Below are 19,514 nucleotides of genomic sequence, written 5' to 3' on the forward strand. Positions count from 1 at the left end.
ACCACTTCCATTCGATTATTTTAAAAAGATTTCTGAACGTTACCGTAATTTTGTATTTTCAAATTCTTTGACTGTTAACTCAGTGATTTCTTTTTGTCTTTCCAAATCTTTTGATACTTTTTTTAGTTTGGACAAGAGTGAGGACAGAGAGTCATCTTGTTCTGCTACTGTCTGTTCCATCTCGGCCAGGCGAAGGAAATGCTTGTTGGTAGGTACTGGAGCAGGAGACTGCTTGATTAAATCCTATAAGATACGAACACAGTAATGAGAAAGCCAAGTTGAGAATATGAATCATCCTATAATTTTCTTTATGAATCAATAAAGTCTGAAACTTAAGAGGAAGAGATGGATAAGAGAAGTCAAGGTATAGACTACTATTTTTAGCCAGTGCCTAAGTGCAGTGGAGGGTTATAACCATGAACTAATGAGGTGAGGCCCGAGGAGCCTAATGCTAGGGGCTAAGAGAAGGACCACATTTCACACATAAGAACATAATGATCAAAAGGAAGCAACAGGGGTTAATTCAAAAGATGGAAATGCATTCGCGAGTGGACTCATGCCACAGCAGGCTTGAGTCCACAGCGAAGACTGTAGTGACAGTTACTGAAGGATCTGAGTACAAGAAAAATGATCATGTTTTCATGATCGGAGCTGGTTTTCTGAAGATTATTTTGGCAAGAAAAAGGTGAGGTATGTTCTACTGTGAGGCATAAATTGTGTAATATCAAATCTCAATAAAGAAGAAAACAAAGTTCTCAGTATCTTACCTGAGCTGTCTGTTTGAATTTACTGAGTGAATTATCGGCCTGTTGTTCTAATTTGTGATGAAGAACATGAAGCTCTTCTTCATGTTTCTTAACAATTTCTCTTTGCTCCTGTTTTATAGACAGTTGAAGTTGTACTATAAATTATGACTGAAATAGGTTCACAATCTAAAAACTCTTAATCTTTAAATTTCTAAAACCGTAAAACATTTTGATCTTTGTAAATAGTAAGATTTCAATGCATATTATCAAACCTTTAAAAAATTAAGTACTGTGAAAAATATATTCATACATATTTACGCTGAAATGCTTATAATAATCTGTATATGATCTCTGTTTTTTTAAAATAAAGTTGAAAAAAAACAGAAGAAATAATCTCGGCATGCATATATACATACACACACGCACACACACATACACAGACACATATACACACACATATATATGTACACACACACACACACACACACACACACACACATAAATTGTATATGTATATGGGACCAATATTATACATTTGGGCTGACATATGCTGACGTCAGCCACCCAAGTCTTTCATTACAATTTATTCTTAACATTAGAGTAACATGTGTCCCTCACCCTTATTTTGAGAAATATTATAAATACTAAATATCTCTCCTATTGTTCTAGAAAATTAGATCTTCATATGTTACTCCTGTGGTAGCATCATTTGCTTTATTGTTTCTCATACTTCACCTGACATTTCCTAAACCATCCAGCTTCATCATAAGAGAGAGACATTCCTGTTTTCTTCAGTCAACAAGAGGAAGACACACAAACACAAACTGCCAGTTTGACTGACAGATCTGTAATCCAATCATGTAAAAGCAACAATTCCCATATAGAATCATCCGAGAGCAAAAATGAACTACCATTTTAAGAGAAAGTAGCTCCTGCCCTTGAATGAAAAACAAAGGAAGTAAGAAGCATGACAAAATACCTCTCTGGCTTTCTCCAGAAGATGCTGGTATTTCTTCAGTACTTCTTCCTTGTGGTTTAACCTTGCCTGCATGTTGGCAATGGTTTGATGAGCAATTTTCATTGTGTGATGAGATTTGGGCTCCAGCTCTTTTCTGTCTAGCTCAGCTATAAGTTTTTCTCGATCCGCTGTGGCAGGCAATCGAAGCCTCAGTTCATTGATTACTTTATCTCTTGACAGAATATTTTGCTCTGCCAGTCGCAAAGCAGATTCTTTTTCTTTTAGTTTCTATAGTAAAGTCACAATAAATTATTTCAGGACAGTTTGTTCTTTAAAATGCCTCATAAAAATTTTACTTAAAAGCACTTACAAGCAAAACAGCAGTCTCACTTCCTTCTCTGTGTATTTATTATGCCATTTGATAATAAAATTATATTTATTACATTTTTATGTGACAACACATTTATTCATATATTCTAATTCACTAATAAGATTATCACTTGTAAAAACTTCGTTAGGTTAAACACAAAATTTAATTAACTTTGCTTATATCTTGCAGTTTAGAAGTAACAACAAATACAAGTACTAGAATTAGAAAGAAAATGCAGTTTATCCAGCCCTCTGACGTCACGGAAGACTATAGCTGTTAATCGAGTACACAGTTGGGATTTCAGGGGCACAGGTCAATGAATCATTGTGCTGCAGTTGGAAGTTTATCACACCAAAGTGGAGAAGGTTTAATCTTCAGTAAGATTAAGACAGATATTTTAATACACATGATTTAGTGGTAACTCATATAAGCCAAAAATTTTAAATTAGGTTTTCTGAACTGATTAAAAAAATAAAATTTTATAATAAATTCTTCTTACATGTATTTATAATTAATATGTTTAGATAGAAACTAAATTTTAAGTAATACTCAATTTATATTGTTTTATGAATAATTTAATGAGCTTATTTAACCATTAATGAAATTCAGCTTCTAGATGAAATAATTTCATTTGCTTCAACTTTATTTACTCTCAAAGAAAATGAGCAAAGAAACTATTTAAAGGATATACAACATATAATGTAAAATAAATGATAAAAATAAGCAATAATGAAAACAGCAGTTAATAAAAGGCAATATAGTGTTCATAAAGCTTCAATTATGACTTTTATTACCTATTTAGTAGGTCTCAAAGTAGACTGTAGTAAACAAATAAATTGTAAATTCAAATTAACTACACGGGCTATTATCAGCTATTAGTAATAGTTTATTAAAATAGAAAAAAAGAAATAAATTAGCAAAAATAAACTTTAATTAATTGCTGTTAATAAAATATTTAGAAAATTACAAAACATTACTAGTAACATACTAATTAAAATGCAAATTATTCCAATTACCTCCTCTAGTGACTTGCAAGTTGCTTGTGTTTTAAGAATTATTTGAATATTCTCCTTAATTTTTCTTAGAGCAATTTCAAGTTGGTTTGGAAGGGGCAAGCTGGGGTCTGGCATTGATCCTGTAGCATCTTCAAACTATTGAGAAAGAATATGCTTTTAAAATAGTGGTGTAGTACTGAGGAAACAGTATTAAATCTTTTAACTGTATGACAATATAGTAGACTAAATTTCACTTATCTTTAAATAAAGAAACTCATGACAATTCACATAAAGCACACATCCTAAAGTCCAAAATATATTGAATTCAGAGACTATTTGTTAGTTAATGCTTCAGGCCATGCTACAAAGCAGAAAACATAATTATTTATATATACCTTTTGTGCCGCACTGAGTATTTCATTTTGCTGACGATCAAAAAGGTCTAACTGGCGTTCCAGCTCAACTTCTCTTTGATCCCAAGCCATTTGTCTTTCTTCATGAAACTAAAAAGTGACACTCATTTTTGTGAGGTACATCCAGTGACAATTAGCACATAACAGACATGTGAACATTTTCTTACTTTACCTTCAGCTCTTGCACTCTTATTTTAGGGGAAAAACAAGCAAACTTCAAGGTCAAACAACTTGCCTCAGAGCCCAGAGGCAGCAGTCTAGTGTCAGTCTAGTCATGTACCCATTCATTCATCCATTCCAACCGCACACATGAAACACACTTCTCAGGCACTACTTGGGGCAGTGTAAGCATAGCAAATAAACAAAACTTAGTCTGTCTCCAAGGAAATCATTTCCCAGGCAGATGGAAACAGGCAATAGTAAACAAATACGTAGCATATCAGAGAAGGGCAAACACAATTTACATCAAGAGAACAAATGCTCCCTATGTAGGAAATATTGATGGAGCAGTTTTTCTTCAATACCAAGGGGCCTTTGTAGTCACTGGTTAGGAAAGGTTTGTGAGTGCAGATGGTAAGGCAGTGAAAATATAAACACAAAGTATCTAGGATACAAAAAGAAAGAGAAAGAAAAATAAGTCTGAGCCCCAGAAATGGAGTCTCTGTGTTGAGTGTGTTTTAGGAGCATCATCTGGCACTGAAGCATCTTTTTCTACTCCCAGCTGTGTTCTCAATCAACAGTGACATGCAGGAGGAACTGGGCTGAAGAAGTGAAATAACTAATATCAAAATAAAAACTAGCTTACCCCCCGTAGGCTTGCTGACACACTGTTTGCTTTGCTTGGCTTTTTTAAGGTTAAGAGCTCTGTTACAATTAAGTAAATTTGCATGTTTGGAGTTTAAGAAGCAAGAAAACAGATTATTTTCTTACTCATCATAATGAGAACTATACTTAATTATGTAATCACAACTACACAGAAAAATACAATGATCTGAGAGTGAAAGCTTTAGAAAGAAAGAGAAAATGAAACCTTGTTCTGCTGAACAATTTCTTCCTCTAGACTGCTGATTGTATGTTCATATTCAGAGATGATATTATTCAAATATTTGATTTCTTCTTTACCCTTGACTAGTTCTCTATTTAGCTTAAGCTCTTGAAGGCGGAGTTCTTCTATTTTCACATGCCAATTGATTACCTAAATCATATATAAATGTAAATTACTGATCATGATTTTAACTGAAATTAATGGCAAAGTTATTTATAATTTCCACAGATTATTCTAAAGTATGTAGAATATCAGAATAAGACATTATTCAAGTTACTTTCTAACGAATAACTAGCCATTAGCAGCATTTGCTTTCAGTTTCCCATTCACTGACACTTGTTTCCGAAGTGCTGACTGCAGCCATGTCATTGACACATTGGCCTGACTTTAAAAACAGAAATGCTAGCCTGTTCTACCATCATGGGGTTAATGGTCACGTTCTCATGCTCCAGGGGACAGCATTATACCCCATGGTCACACGACTGTGTTGGGTAAGCATATTGGGTCCCAAAATGACAACAAAAACACATAAAACGTGGGTGAGGATTGGAGGGAGGATGTGAGGCTGGGTGAGGGAAAAGGAAGACAAGATAAAGCAGAGGTGAGTGAGACCACGATCCATTATATATATGTATGAAATTGCCAGGCAAACCTACCCAAGATAATTTTTAAAATTATCTTTTTAAAAAAAGAAGTTGTTGTAATTATCTCTAGCATAGGGACTAGGATTTAACTACAAGACAATTATTTAGCATTTAACTCTTCCCAAGTGATAGTAAAGACTAATCTTTAAAAAATAAAATGGAGCACGGTGGAAACTGTAAGTATACAGAAGAAATAAGTACAAGTGAAAACACAGAAAAACAAATAAACAAAATAGCTGTGCAAAGTAGCCATCAACTGATAAGTACGACATCACTTAGAAATTATTGTACTTAATATTGACTTAATATATATTTGGACTTTTTAGAAAGTTTAAAATAAAAATGTTGTGTGCTATTGCACACAAAAAGCAATTTTCCTAAAGATCCTTCCTTATGAATGTCTAAATTCCCAATTTACAAAAGCTAAGCTAACCAATTAGTATCTTAGATGCACATTAAACATATCTAAACAGATACACTTTAAGAGCAATAGTACTATATAACATGAGAATACCAAAGTTAAGATCAGGTTTTACCTTCTGGGCTCCCCTGGCATCCTTTAAGGTGCTGATCAATTCTTCTAAGCCTTGTAATTTTAATTCCATTTCCAATGTTTTGTTTTCCATATTTCTGTGTTCTTGTTGGGAATTTTTCATTTCTTGCATTATCTTAAGTTTGTCATTTTGCAACTGAATCATCGTTTTGGAGAACTTTTCCTGCTGAGCCAAGGGTAAAGCGCCACTGAACTGTCTCCGCAGAGACTGAATGGTTTGGCGCAGGTGCTTTGCTCTGTTTCTTCCTTCCAAACGAGCATAGTACAGAGCCTGTTCTTTTTCATCCAGTTTCTGTTCTAAGCGCAAATTGTAGGCTTCCATCTTCTGGAGTTTAGATGTAACTGACTCTAACTTACCAAGAGCAGTGGCCTCACTAATTTGAAGAGAGACAACATGTTGGTGCAATTTGGCAATTAGAGCCTTTTCATCAGATTGTGCCTAACGGTAAAAGATACATATTTATAATAAATTTAAGGGTTTTGTCTGCAAATACCAAGGGTTCAAAGTCATGGTTTAGTAAATGAAATTTTAAAGCACTGGCACATGAGATTTTTTTAAATAACAAAAAAGGAAGCACACTTAAATTTCTAATTTTACCTTCTAACTCACAGATAACACTAATAGCACACTTTGATGTATACAACGAACATCTTTTTTTTATTGGATTTTTTAATTTACATTTCAAATGTTATCCCTTTTTCAGTTTCCCCTCTGAAAACCCTCTATCCCATCCCCAGTGAACATCTTTAATCCCCTAAAAACATTAACAGCTCACTTTGATGTATAAAATGAACATCTTTTAATCCTCTAAAAACTATAGAACATGGGATATATGAAAAACTACAAATCTATAAAAGAGAAAATAGTCAGTGAAGATTCATTAATTACTCATTAGTGTGTTAAAGATTCACTAATTACTACTCCTCAATGTGTTGACTGACCAGCAGCCTCAACATGCATCTATACATATTTCAAATAAAAACTGTTCTCTGAAGTCCCAACCTGCAGGAGCAGCTGCGTACTGCTGCTCTACCATCTGACCAGCATGACCCTTACACAGCAGTGTCTAAGGTGAGCTTAGGAAACCACAGACGAGGCAGGGGAGCTAACACTATATGCACCTGGAAGTCCAGCAGCTGCATTCTGAGGGATTCCACTTCCTTTTCCCTGGACTGTTGTTGCGAATTCAAAAAATCAACTTGTCTTTTGGCAATATCAGAAATCTCTCTCAGTCTAGAAAGTGATAACATATTTAAGCAACAATTTAGTAAATACGAAAAGCCCTAATTTTGAAACATTCATCTCAAGAAACAGTTGAGTTTTCTATCTCTTCAATGTATGAAACTGTTCAAAGTTCTCTTGAACTATTTCATGTAACCTTATATGTGACAAGAAGCATCTCCTACGCTGGAAAGTCTTTAAGCTGTGGTATAGCATAATATATACATTTTGAAAGATAATGACCATTATACCAATTTCACATAACACATGACCTTTTATAAATGCAAGTTGTCAGAGAGCATAGGGACACTTGCTCATCTATGTTCATAACAGCTTTATTCATAACAGCCAGAAGCTGGAAAGAACCTAGATGTCTATGACTTGACAATGGATTCAGAAAGTGTGGTATATCTACAAAATGGAATACTACTCAACCTTCAAAAGCAAGGACATCATGAATCTGAGAGAGGGAACCCAGAGCCAAAAGGGCACATATGGAATGTACTCACTTATAAGTGCAGGATAAGCATGCTATAATCAACATACCCAAAGAAGCCCAATACAAGGAAAGCAGAGGTGAGGACATTTGAATCTTTTTCAGAAAGAAAAACAAAATAGATATCGGAGGTGGATGGAAAGAGTGATCTGGGTGGAATAGAGGATGGTAGGAAAGAGGTGGGGGAGAACATACAGGTAGGGAGAGCAGTGGAGACAGAAAGGAGATCAGGGGGTTGGGGGATAGGGAGTGGGGTGGCAATCTCTAGGAGGTGCCAAAGACCTGGGATGGAAAGGGGAGCAGAGGGCCTAAGGGGCGACTAAGAGATTCTTATCAGTGGCAGACATGGATCCTGAAGTGGCCACTTCCTGTAGCTAGGCAGGGCTCTCAGTGGAAGGGTAAGAACACCAACCTATCCACAAAGCCTCAGATCATAACTGTGTCCTACCTACAGGATGTGTAAGGTCAAAGAGGGGACGGAGACTGAGGGAATGGCCAACAAATGACTGATCCAACTTGAGACCCACCCCATGGGCATGAACCAGTCCCCAACACTAGTAATGATACTCTCTTATGCTTGCAGGTAGGAACCTAAAATAACTGTCCTCTGAGAGACTCCATCCAACAGCCAACGGAAAGAGATGCAGAGACTCACCTCCAAACATGAGACAGAGCTCAGTGAATCTTTCAGAAGAGTTGAGGAAAAGATTGGGAGATCCAATGAGGACAGTCAATTAACCTGGACCCTTGGGGACTTCCAGAGATTGAATCACCAACCAAAGAGTGAGCAGGTGCTGGACCTAAGCCCCTGAACATGTGTAGCAGACTAGAAGCCTGGTCTTCATTTGGGTTCTCCAAACAACTGGAATAGAGGTTGTCTCTAAGCCCATTACCTGTCTGCCTGTCTTTGGATCATGCATCCCTAAGAGCACAGCCTTATCAGGCCTCAGTGAAAAATGATGTGCCTAGTCCCACAGCTACTTGATGTGTGGGGGGTCATAGGTTAGGGGGATGGGGTACTGACACCCTAAGGGGGGGGGCTTTGACTTCTCAAAATAGAAAGGGAAGGAAACTTGGGGGAAGGACTTTGGTGAGGGTGTACTGGAAAGAGAAGAAAGACTGACTGGGTTGTAAAGAAAAAAAATTTATTTAATTTAAAAGAAAGAAAATGGAAGGTCAACTTAAATAGATTAACTTTTGCCACTGTAGTTAAGAGTCGATGTAAAATTCTTATTTTAACTTTCCCAGTATGAAATTAAAGTGCTTCATACACAGAACTTTATATTATATTTGAAAATCATGTTACATATAGGAAATGTGATTTGTTTACTAAGATTAATACATTAGTGGAAATACACACACACACACACACACACACACACACACCACACAAATCAGGCATTTGCACAAATTTCCCTTATGATTTCTGTGATTACAAAACTAAATGAAAAAGTCTTTTGTTTGGGGTAGAATAATTTAGCTAAGTGTGACATATACACCAGGTTTTCTCACATTGATGACAAGGCCTCTGTGGGTTGATGTCTATATGCAGCCAACAGCAGGCAAAAGATAATAAGGCAAGGCCTGTGATTGGACAGTGAAAAAGAAAGGTGGGTGCAGAGGTTTTGAGAAAGGAGAGAAGAAGAGGAAGAGGAGGAAGAGAAGAAAGGGGAGGAGGAAGAGGAGGAAGAAGAGATGGAGGAAGAAAAGGATGACCCACCCCATGTGGCTTTAAATAGCCACAGGTGGCTATGAATATCTCATAAGGGATGGATAATTACAGGACAAGTTGTCTTATCTAGGTGGGCAGGTTTATATCAATATCAACTGGCTCTAAGTTTATTGTGTGGATGTTTTGTGGAGTGAGAATTTATTGATATAAATCTGATTGATAAATTACAAGCCTCTAGAGTTTTGATTTTACTAGGTGGCTGAGAATGTGAACACAGTGGGCATCAGGAAAGCAGTGAGATAGGTGGTCTCTGCATGGGGCTGGGGGGCAGCAACCTACCATGGCAACCAGATGGACAGCCACTGAGGGAGCTAGCCACAGAGGCAGAGAGCCCTCCAGGGACAGAGAGTAACAGGCAATAGTGTGGCATGGTCTCCAGTTTACATTTATTAACATTCACTACTACAGGCTTCTACAGTTAGTGGTTAATAATATACAATACAGTGAATAATTATAAATTAGTCATCTTACAAGGTAGGTTCATGCAAAGAAAAAACAAATCAATTATAATGTGAACCATTAACAAATGACTGATTTCCCCAAAGAGACTCTCAAGGTTGTAAAGGTGTGGCTATAATTTTATGAATAAAGACACATACACCACATACATACACACACACACACACACACACACACATACACACACATACATCCCACACACACATACACACAACACACATATACATACACACACACACACGCCCCCCACACCACATACACACACACCACACCCCCACACACACACATACACCCCCCCACACACACACCCACACACCCTCAACAGACACATACACCCCCACACACCACACACACACATATACATACACACACATATACATATACACACATATACATACACACATACACACACATATACATACATACACACACACACACACACACACACATACACACACAGTTATTTATGCTTGTCACATTAACTCAAAGCTCCTGACCAGCACCTGACCAGAAAAGTGAATGGATAGTATCTACCTGGCACATACATTAAGTGTTCTAAAGTAGTTGGGCATATTTTCTACTGCCAAATGAAAACGAATTTTTCTAAGTGTTAGTAAGCAAGAGTTCATGAGTTAATATGTCTGATGTCTTACACAGTGCATACCACATAGCTAGGTCCAAAGAAAATGAAATTAAATCTAAATATGAATTAATTTTGTTTGCATCAACCTTATAAAAATGTAAAATTATTTCTTTTTATGTGAATAAACTAAATACTAAGTGACTCTTCCATCTCTACTTTCCCCCAAACAGGCAATATGAATAAAACACGGTTTCTGTTTCAACTTTAGTGTCTTCTTACAGTCACATTCCCACACTCGGGGAAAAAAAAACCAAGCTGTGAAATGTAATTTCCTCTTCAATGTTATGTCATCTGGTTAAAAAACAACCAGAATAATAATCCTCTTCTTAAAAAAATGCGTATGCATACTGCTTTATATATTTATAATTGAACTTAAAAGACAAATCAAACAGACCCATCAGATGATGAAATTGCTTCTGTGCACTTACTTGGACACTTCAACTTTGAGCTCCACCTCACTCTTCTCCAGTTCCAGAATCCGCTGCCTATCCGCATCGCTCACTGCCTTGTTCACACTGTCAGCCAGTTCGTCTCTCAGCATCTGCTCCACCTTCTGTGCATCCAGGTTGATTTTGGTAAGCTACGGGAAAAGGAACAACACATTCCCCAGGACTATGTTAGTTATCTATTCTATTTTACCTTATGCTGGAATAGAACCAGGGCCTGCACTAACTTAGTGTCCAGACACATAACTTCTGGTCTCTTCAGTACGAACATCTTCTTTACTTTCCCTTAGTCCAGAAACAGATATGAAGTAGTGACAGCAAAGTAAAGAAAGAATCAAGAACATATTACTAAAAAGATGTAGTGATAGTCTAATTCGAGCATAAATTACTTATGCTAGGCAATCACTACTTAAGAATGTTTGAAATATAAGCAAAATACTTACAAATAAATCCAACTGAGCTAACAAAATTTTATAAATTTTATAAAATTAAGTAAATTTTTATTAACATTAAATATCTTAAAAGAAAAAAAAGATACTTAGGTTTTGAAATCTATCTCAACCTAAGTATCTGCAAGGTGCTATTCAATCACAGGTAGTTGAGTGTCTGCAAACTACTTAATTCAGAGCACACTAAGTATCTTTTAACCTGCTATTAAAGTTTTTGAAAAAAGAGATTTTTAACTATTTTGCGTCTTACTACAGTCTCAGCTCCAAACAGCTTCTGGAGTGTAAAGAGAACGAGTATTTTTTAAACCAAGAGATGGGATTGGAAGACAACTTGCTTTTTAAAGAAAAAGTATCTTTCTGTTTACTAAAGACAATACTGTGACATTGACAAGAAAGAATTTGTTTACAGAAACAAGTGCTTCGGTGTAAAGCAATTGAGATTATAAAAGAACAGTCTATATACACTTTACAGGAAATGCAAATGCTGTATGCATATCCTAGCTTAGAGACAAAGTTCTTAGCAATAATTCAGTGTCTACTATCAAATTCTTACTATTTACATGATAAAGATTATATCAAACCTCAGTGAACTTGGTTTCCAGTTCGAAGTTTCGTTCTTCCATGTGCTTTAGTGAGGTTCTTAAGTGCTCATACATCTTCTGACAGTGCTCAGCCCTCTGCCTTTCATTTAATTCCTTCATCTCCAACACCGTGATTTTTTTTGAAATAGAAACAATGTCACTATTTGTCATTGATTTCTTTGCCTTATCCATGTTTGCCTCTTTTCCTATGTGCAACAAATAACACATAGAAGATAATTCAGGAGAGGTAAATAAATAGCACAGTTTAGGAACTTTTTGAAGTAAGACATGTCTTTTTTCTATTTATTTATCCCTACCTCTCCGATACTTATCCACGTATTCTTTCTAGAATAAACATCTCCATTTATCAAATGACAATAAAAACTTTAATATTACTGAGATACTCATGAAAAGGTCATGTGAAGCTGTCACGGGTTGGAGCATTTTAACAAGCAGTAAATGAACACTTGTTAATCACACTGGGACAATACAAGACAGCAGTGAACTTTAGACATATAGGTGCAATATTTTTAAAGTTACCAAACATCAAAGTCAACAGTAACATCTTAGTGATATGATTACACTCTAAAAGGTAATCTCAAATCAGGAGCATTATTTTGGGCATTATAAGCATGCAATGTCAAATACTATCATATTATAATTTTCTATTCAATAACATAGCAAGTCAGATAAAGATGGAGATTCTTGCAGCATTCTAGATAATGGCAAATTTTTAAAAAGCTGATGTTTTAATCATAGTCACTCAGACAACATGACATTGCATAAATTTCTATAAAAAAGTGATTAACGATAAAAACATACATAAGAGAAATATACTGCTTCAAATATAAGCAATATAAATCTTCAAATTTCCTTTGATATCTAAGGTAAAGGTATCAACTAATATACAACACATAAACTTTGCACTCAGAATGAAACATGTATTTCAAAGCAATCATTAGCTTTCACTGTTATAATAGTTCTAGATAGATCTTCACGTATGTCCTCTAGCAATTGGAATTGGGTCTGTCTCTGACTCAGCCGCATGCCACTGGATGCCCTTCCTTGAGCTGGTCTGTCATGTCTGGCCTCAGTGGGAGAGATGCTCTTAGTCCTGTTGTGTCTTGATGTCCCAGTGCAGGGGGGAACCCAAGTGATACCCTTCTCTGAGGAGAAGGGGAGGAGGCGGTGGGGGAGGGATTTGTGAGGGTGGGATGGAGGAAGGGGGGGCTGCAATCAGGACGTAAAGTGAACGAATACATTAATGAAAAGTAAGGATAGAAGTAACTAGTGCTGAACCCTTAATTTACAACATGGAGTAACAGGAAAAAATCGCATGTGAGAACCATAAAGCAAACACCTGGATAGAATTCATTATCTGTGTTCTAAACTAAGGCATGGGATACAGTTTATCTTCTTAAATCAAATCACATCCATGTATGCTGCTACAGAAGAGAATATTTCAGTAAAAGAAGAAAAAAAGAAAGAAAGAAAACAAAAGGACAGTTAGATGTTTATCACTTGGTACTCCCAGAGTACTAAGACTCACCGAGTTTCGTTTCTTGTTCCCAGGCTTGTTCAATGGTGTGGAGTTTTTCCTTTGTAATCTCCAGCTCCTGACTGATAACCTCCATCTGTCCTTTCAGGGATGCATTTTCGCACTGAATGGAAGACAGCCATCACAGATGAGCTGCACTGCATGAGGGTGAGAGCCACAGACGCTGCACTGCTTTGCCCTATGCCTTACCCTTAAAACTCACAATCTGTTTTCCTTTAAAAATCTACATAAACCTTAGGAAAAAAGATACAAATAGGGCTAGAGAGATGGCTCAGGGTTAAGAGCACTGACTGCTCTTCCAGAGGTCCTGAGTTCAATTCCCAGCAACCACATGGTGGCTCACAACCATCTGTAATGGGACCCGATTCCCTCTTCCGGTGTGTCTGAAGACAGCTACAATATGTATATAATAAAATCTTTTTCTAAAAAAAAAATGATACAAATACAAAAATTACAAACTGAAATTAGCTAGATATAAACATTTTTACAAATTATAACTTCTCACACATCATACAAACACACACACACACACACACACACACACACACAGAGAGAGAGAAAGAGAGAGAGAGAGAGAGAGAGAGAGAGAGAGATTAAGAGAGATTAAGAGAGAGAATAATCAAACTGTTGAGTCCCAAGCTAATTAACTTTGAGAAAATATAGTCATTTAGAATATTTTCAAGTGGCAATATTTATACACAGCTTACATTTAAAGGTAAATTATTTTTTCTTTATAGTAAACAGAAAGAATGATGTGTAGGTTTATGTTAAGGTGATACATGATTGGACAGTAGAGAGGTTGAGGGGAAGGTCTAGGAAGGGGAGGAGGAGGCAGGAGGCAGACATGGATGAAGGAATGAAGATGTGTATGTTTTTTCTCGGCCCATTTCGTCATATGTAAGGTTGATATGAATGTTTTATATGGGATGGAACTGTACAAGATCATTTGACTTATCTAAGTTGGCAAATTTTATCTATTGGAACAGAGTAGTTTGGTGTGATCTTTGACATGACTACTTAATTGAGTTCAAAGGGTGTAGTGGTGGAATGCATAAAGCCCACCACAGAGTTGGGATGTGTGTATTTAAGGTATCAACAACATGCTAAAGGGAAGTGCGTGAAAAACCACATGCTGGGGCGGGTCTTATCCACCCTGGACAGCAGCAGGGGTGGTGGAGTGAACCCTGCCAGAGTTCTCAGAGACAGCACAGAGCACAAGGTAAAGATCCCTGCAGTGCCAGACGGCCCCAGGGGAGCTGGCAAAGCATGACACAAAAGGTTAAGCCCCTTTTAATATTTACCACAACAGATATTTATATTTCACTAAAGAAGGCAGACATGTAAATACATAATCACAATGTAACATTAAAAGTAGAGTTATGTCCTGCTATAGGTAGCAACCATAAAGGAGAAAACAAAACTGCTTTCAGCAGCAGAGGAAGCAACAATGTTGTAACAGCTTTAAAATACAAATAAAAACTACTAAGAATATAAACCAAAAGAATAAAACCTAGTTACTAACAGATATCTACAAAATGCATGTAAGAAAGAACTATGCGGCAGGCACCTGGTTGTTCAGCTTCTAAAGCAATCTGTGAAATTTCTGAGAGCAAGAAATAACTTAAAGTAAATAAAGAAATAATGTGACCTTTTGTCATTTAATTGAGGCCTAAACATGGAGTGAGTGACATAATTATAGTGTTCATGACAATCATTTAATAACAGTAAATTAAAGAAGATTTAAGACTAAAGATTGCAATATGAGAAATGGTTGCAATAAACAAGGTATAGAAAAAAAAACAAGCTAATGACAATAAATTTAAGCCATAAAAGGTGTGATTATAGTGTTAAAATTATAGATTTATTGAAGAAAGTAGAGGAGACAAAGAAAATACTAACAGATTCCCACTTACAGTGATGCTCACTCTTACTTTTGTTTGCTTGTTTGAGACAGTATAAGCTTACAATGAACTCATTAATATACAGTCTAGGCTGACAACGAACTTATTTGCATACAGACTAGGCTGACAATGAACTTATTTGCATACAGACTAGGCTGACAATGGACTCATTTGTATACAGTCTAGGCTGACAATGGACTCATTTGTATACAGTCATTTGTATACAGTCAGGGTGGAAGAAGAACTCACGACCTAATTGTTTCCAACTCCCAAGTACTGGAATTAAAGTGTAGGTATCTATACCAACAGGCTTCCACAGTATAGACAATAGCCTTAAAGTACTGAGGTTTAAAGTAGCTGTCTAGCAGGCCAGAAGAAGATTAATTGACCATAAAAAACGAACAAACAAAACCTTAAAATCTTAAAGGGTCACAAATCTCCCTTAAAGTTTCTTATACTGAGGGATGGGACCTGGACTATGTTGTCTTTAAGTAGATTTTGGAAGCCTTGTTGAGCAACAGACAGTAGTAAAGAATGACATTGGCCTCTTCCAGCGTTGTAGAAAGCAACACAATTTCTACCTTCTTATTTAGGCAATAGCTGGAGACACTGCAGTACACTGAGAGCTCCAGTCACTGCTAGACACTGTAGGAGACAAGCCTACCTGAAAATCAACCTTCAGTCACCCTGGCTGGGACCAGATATGTGAGTGAGCATTTTCAGACTGAACCCAGGACTCCTGCCACCCCTGTTCAGTCATTTAAATAGAATAATTTACTGAAGGTTCTTTTACATACAGTACTTTCTGATCAGTTTCCCTAGTCTAACTGCCATTCTTAGTGCTTCAAGTCTTCCTGGCCTAGATACCAGACCCTGTAGAACAAAGATAAGCTATCTGTAGCACGCTGACTGAGTTCTGACACTCAGAAGCCAAATTAATAATAAAATAGTTACTTTATTCACTAAATTTTGCAGACAGTTTTGTCACATTGCAATTGGGAACATGAGTATTTAATAAGCATGAGAGGAAGTAATAATTAATACCATATAGGTTAAAAGACAGTTATTAAATTATAAGGTATATGAACTTTCCAAAAAGATTTTAATTTAATTATGTGTGTGTGTGTGTGTGTGTGTGTGTGTGTGTGTGTGTGTGTGTGTGTGTAGTATGTGCATGTGAGTGTAGATGCCCAGAGGCTGGAGTGGTCAGATGCTCCTGGAGCTTGAGTTACAGGCCTGCAGCTGACCACAAATGCTGGAATCTGCACTCAAACCCTTAACAAGGTCCGCAGGCACTGTTAACTACCACTTAGGTTTCCAGAATCTATGTAAGAAGCGGGCAAGCAGGGCAGCAGCTTCCAGTCTCAGCATCCAGGAGGCAGAGACAGGACCTTCAGGGCAAGCTGGCTGGGTGGACTACCTAGAACTGACAAAATCCAGTTTCAGTTTCACCAAATACAAAGTGAGGTGTGCTCAAGGAGGATAACTAACATCACCTGCAGGGTTCCACATGCTTGTGCACATGTTCCGTAACTTCCACGTAGAGGTCTAAGGACAATTTTTGGAAGTCTGTTATTGTCATTCACTTTGAACTAAGCAGTGTATTTCTTATCGTTTCTGCCTCTGTGCTGCATATGCCAAACTAACTGCCCACAAGCTTCCAGGCAAGGCACTTTTCTATTCTCTCACTCCATTCTTGCTAATAGGAATAACAGTGCTTTGGGTCTGTAATAATTGATTGCACTAATTAATATAGAAAAAACCCATCCTGACAGTGGGGACTGGATTCACTTCCTTATCAGTGGAAATGACTATATAAGACAGAGAGAGCACATGGAGCAATAGGAAGCAATTGGCCTGTCTTGATTGTGGATACAATGTGACCAGCACTTTGAGATCCTGCTATGTTGAATTCCTACCATGATAGACACTACCATAGGGGGTGAGTCACAATAAACCCTCCCTTTTTTAAGTTGTTTTCATTGAAAGAAAAAAAGGAACTAGGACACATTCATTGCAATATCCAAATTACTTGTCAGATAAGTGTTTTTCTATACTGCACCATCTCCTTCACCTCCTCCCTGATTTCCAGTATTCTTTAACTCAAAAGGATGGAGAACTGAAACGCCCACCCACTGTCTAGGAAATGCCACTAATAATGCATCCGCAGTCAAATCAACCCATCATAAGACATAGAATTTAGCGACTCTGAAAGAAGATCAGAAAAGGAAGGGATACTTAATAGCATTTCCCTCTGTAGCTACAGTCTCCTATCTGTGCTGTAAAAGAAGTTTGACTCGGCTAAGTCATACAAGAGCCATAAGAGGATGACCTAGATAAAGTCACCATCAAGTCATTTGCGATTATAAATAGTATGCCACATATTGGTATATGCATTGATATCGAGGACAAACTACTCTTAGATTATAACTATTATCATCTCCACTACAGTTAATAAATTGAAACCAATTTTAATCATTTGAAATTCCTACCGACCCCAGGATACCCTGAGAGTAAACTGAGCAGACTGACAGGGTTTAAGCACCACAGACACTCACCTCTAGGTGTTCTAAGTTACTCGTCCTTTGGACAAGCAGATTATCCTTCTGCAGCATGTCCCTGTACTTCGTAGTCAGCTCGTTGTACTGCTTATTGGCTAGTTCTAGTTCAGACAGAGAAACACTATTATCGACAACTTTCTGAAGAGCTGCAATCTTGAAGGTGGCCATTTCCTGGGAAAAAAGAGGGAACACTAAGTTAAGTTTGTCTATTTTTTCTGGCAAAGCATTAGTCACCTTTTAAAAAAATAATTCAGTTGAAAGCAAAATAGTTGAAAGTCATTTGAAAATATACATTTCCTGTTGTGCCTTCATAAAGGAATCAATATTTGGAAAATTTTAAATAGGAATTTAAGTGAATTCTTTTACTAGTTATGACAGTAAGAGGAAGTACAATTAATTTGAGAAAATAAACAGAAATCATCTTTGGGTACCTTTTCTAGGTCTTAGACCTTAAAAGCCACTAAGCATTGGGCAGCATAAGTGAGAGAATTAGCAGGAAACAACAGTACCTATAACTGCTTTTTTCAGTGACACAACCTTTCTGGTTCCTGTTATTGAGTGATTAAAATGTGTAAATAGTAACAATAAGGATTTAAATTACTTATTTCATGTTTAGTAAAGAATATTCCTTCTATAGTTTAATATAGAATATTCCCCCAAAGACACATGTTACAATCTTATTCTCCAGCACAGTGCTATCAGGAAGTTATACCAACTAAGATATGGGGTTGGGTGTAAAGACTCAAATCATTTGGGATGTGCTTGCATAGAAGATTGATTATGGGACTTTTGACTCTTTGTGCTCTCTGTCACTTTTTATTATAACTGACTATAATGAGACGGCCTCTATGACCTGCCCTCTTACTATAATATACTTGTGTGACCACAAAGCGGGCCTTGAAGAAGCTCAACCAAAACCAACTTCTGTTTTTCCGTTTAATTATGCTAGCTATTCTGTAGAGTCCAGGAAGAGGAGTAACACAATGGTCCCCAATAGCCACAAAAAGTCCTTATAACACAGACAAGGTGCCGGGACTCTGTCTAGTTCTTTCCAATGAAATGTTCCATAGTAAGCAGAGGTTACACAGAAGAGCACAATGAAAACATGGAAGCAATAAATAACCAAGCTGAAAAAGGGGAGACGAGGCGCTTGTAGTTCTAGTTCACTCCTGAGTAGAGCAAACTTCATATCTAATTGAAACAGCTTCTTCCCATGAAAATAAGTACATACTATTCTACCTTATAGGGATTTGGCTTCATTTTGTGTGGCAGGCTGGATAAAAGACATAGAATTATGTTTTGTTTCTTTTAAAATATCCCCTTTTCTTATTTTATATTAAAAAACAAAACAGCCAAGCACTGACACAATTATATTTGTATACATTTATGCAAAAATGTTTAAAATTTTTTTCTTTTATCTTTGTTTTTTAAAATAAAGTTAAAAAAAAAAATCCTAGAAATAAATACATTGTTTTCAGGAAAAAATCCACTGTTATGCAATTCCAATTGTTCAACACATCTTCCCTCAAAATACACTTATGTTGAATCTGAATAAGGGTTATACTTAATTTTGTAGTTATAGAAACTCGTATAATCCAACATTAGGCATTTAAATAAGAAAACATTGATTAAAATAAAGAGCAATAGAGGGCAACCTCCTGGTAATGGTAATGGCCATGTAAACTGTAGGCAAATGGAATTTGGCTTGCCTACCAGTGATAAGGTGTGGGGGTGACTTGGAT

General features: G+C 36.7%; 1 protein-coding gene across 1 annotated transcript in view; it reads right to left on the reverse strand.

Annotated features, from left to right (window-relative positions):
* CEP290 (centrosomal protein 290) overlaps window positions 1-19,514 on the reverse strand; it is a gene marked incomplete at its 5' end in the record, with an annotated part of 80,619 nt that overhangs the window by 28,566 nt on the left and 32,539 nt on the right. Inside the window, 12 exons of the mRNA XM_080935990.1 lie at window positions 44-243; window positions 768-875; window positions 1,726-1,992; window positions 3,091-3,225; window positions 3,465-3,572; window positions 4,513-4,677; window positions 5,708-6,163; window positions 6,847-6,958; window positions 10,705-10,856; window positions 11,753-11,958; window positions 13,302-13,413; window positions 17,770-17,943. Of these exons, the coding sequence (XP_080792116.1) occupies window positions 44-243; window positions 768-875; window positions 1,726-1,992; window positions 3,091-3,225; window positions 3,465-3,572; window positions 4,513-4,677; window positions 5,708-6,163; window positions 6,847-6,958; window positions 10,705-10,856; window positions 11,753-11,958; window positions 13,302-13,413; window positions 17,770-17,943 (2,195 nt within the window). The remainder of the gene's footprint in view (window positions 1-43; window positions 244-767; window positions 876-1,725; window positions 1,993-3,090; window positions 3,226-3,464; window positions 3,573-4,512; window positions 4,678-5,707; window positions 6,164-6,846; window positions 6,959-10,704; window positions 10,857-11,752; window positions 11,959-13,301; window positions 13,414-17,769; window positions 17,944-19,514) is intronic.

Source organism: Micromys minutus (assembly GCF_963924665.1).
Source record: "Micromys minutus genome assembly, chromosome: 22".
Taxonomy (NCBI): domain Eukaryota; kingdom Metazoa; phylum Chordata; class Mammalia; order Rodentia; family Muridae; genus Micromys; species Micromys minutus.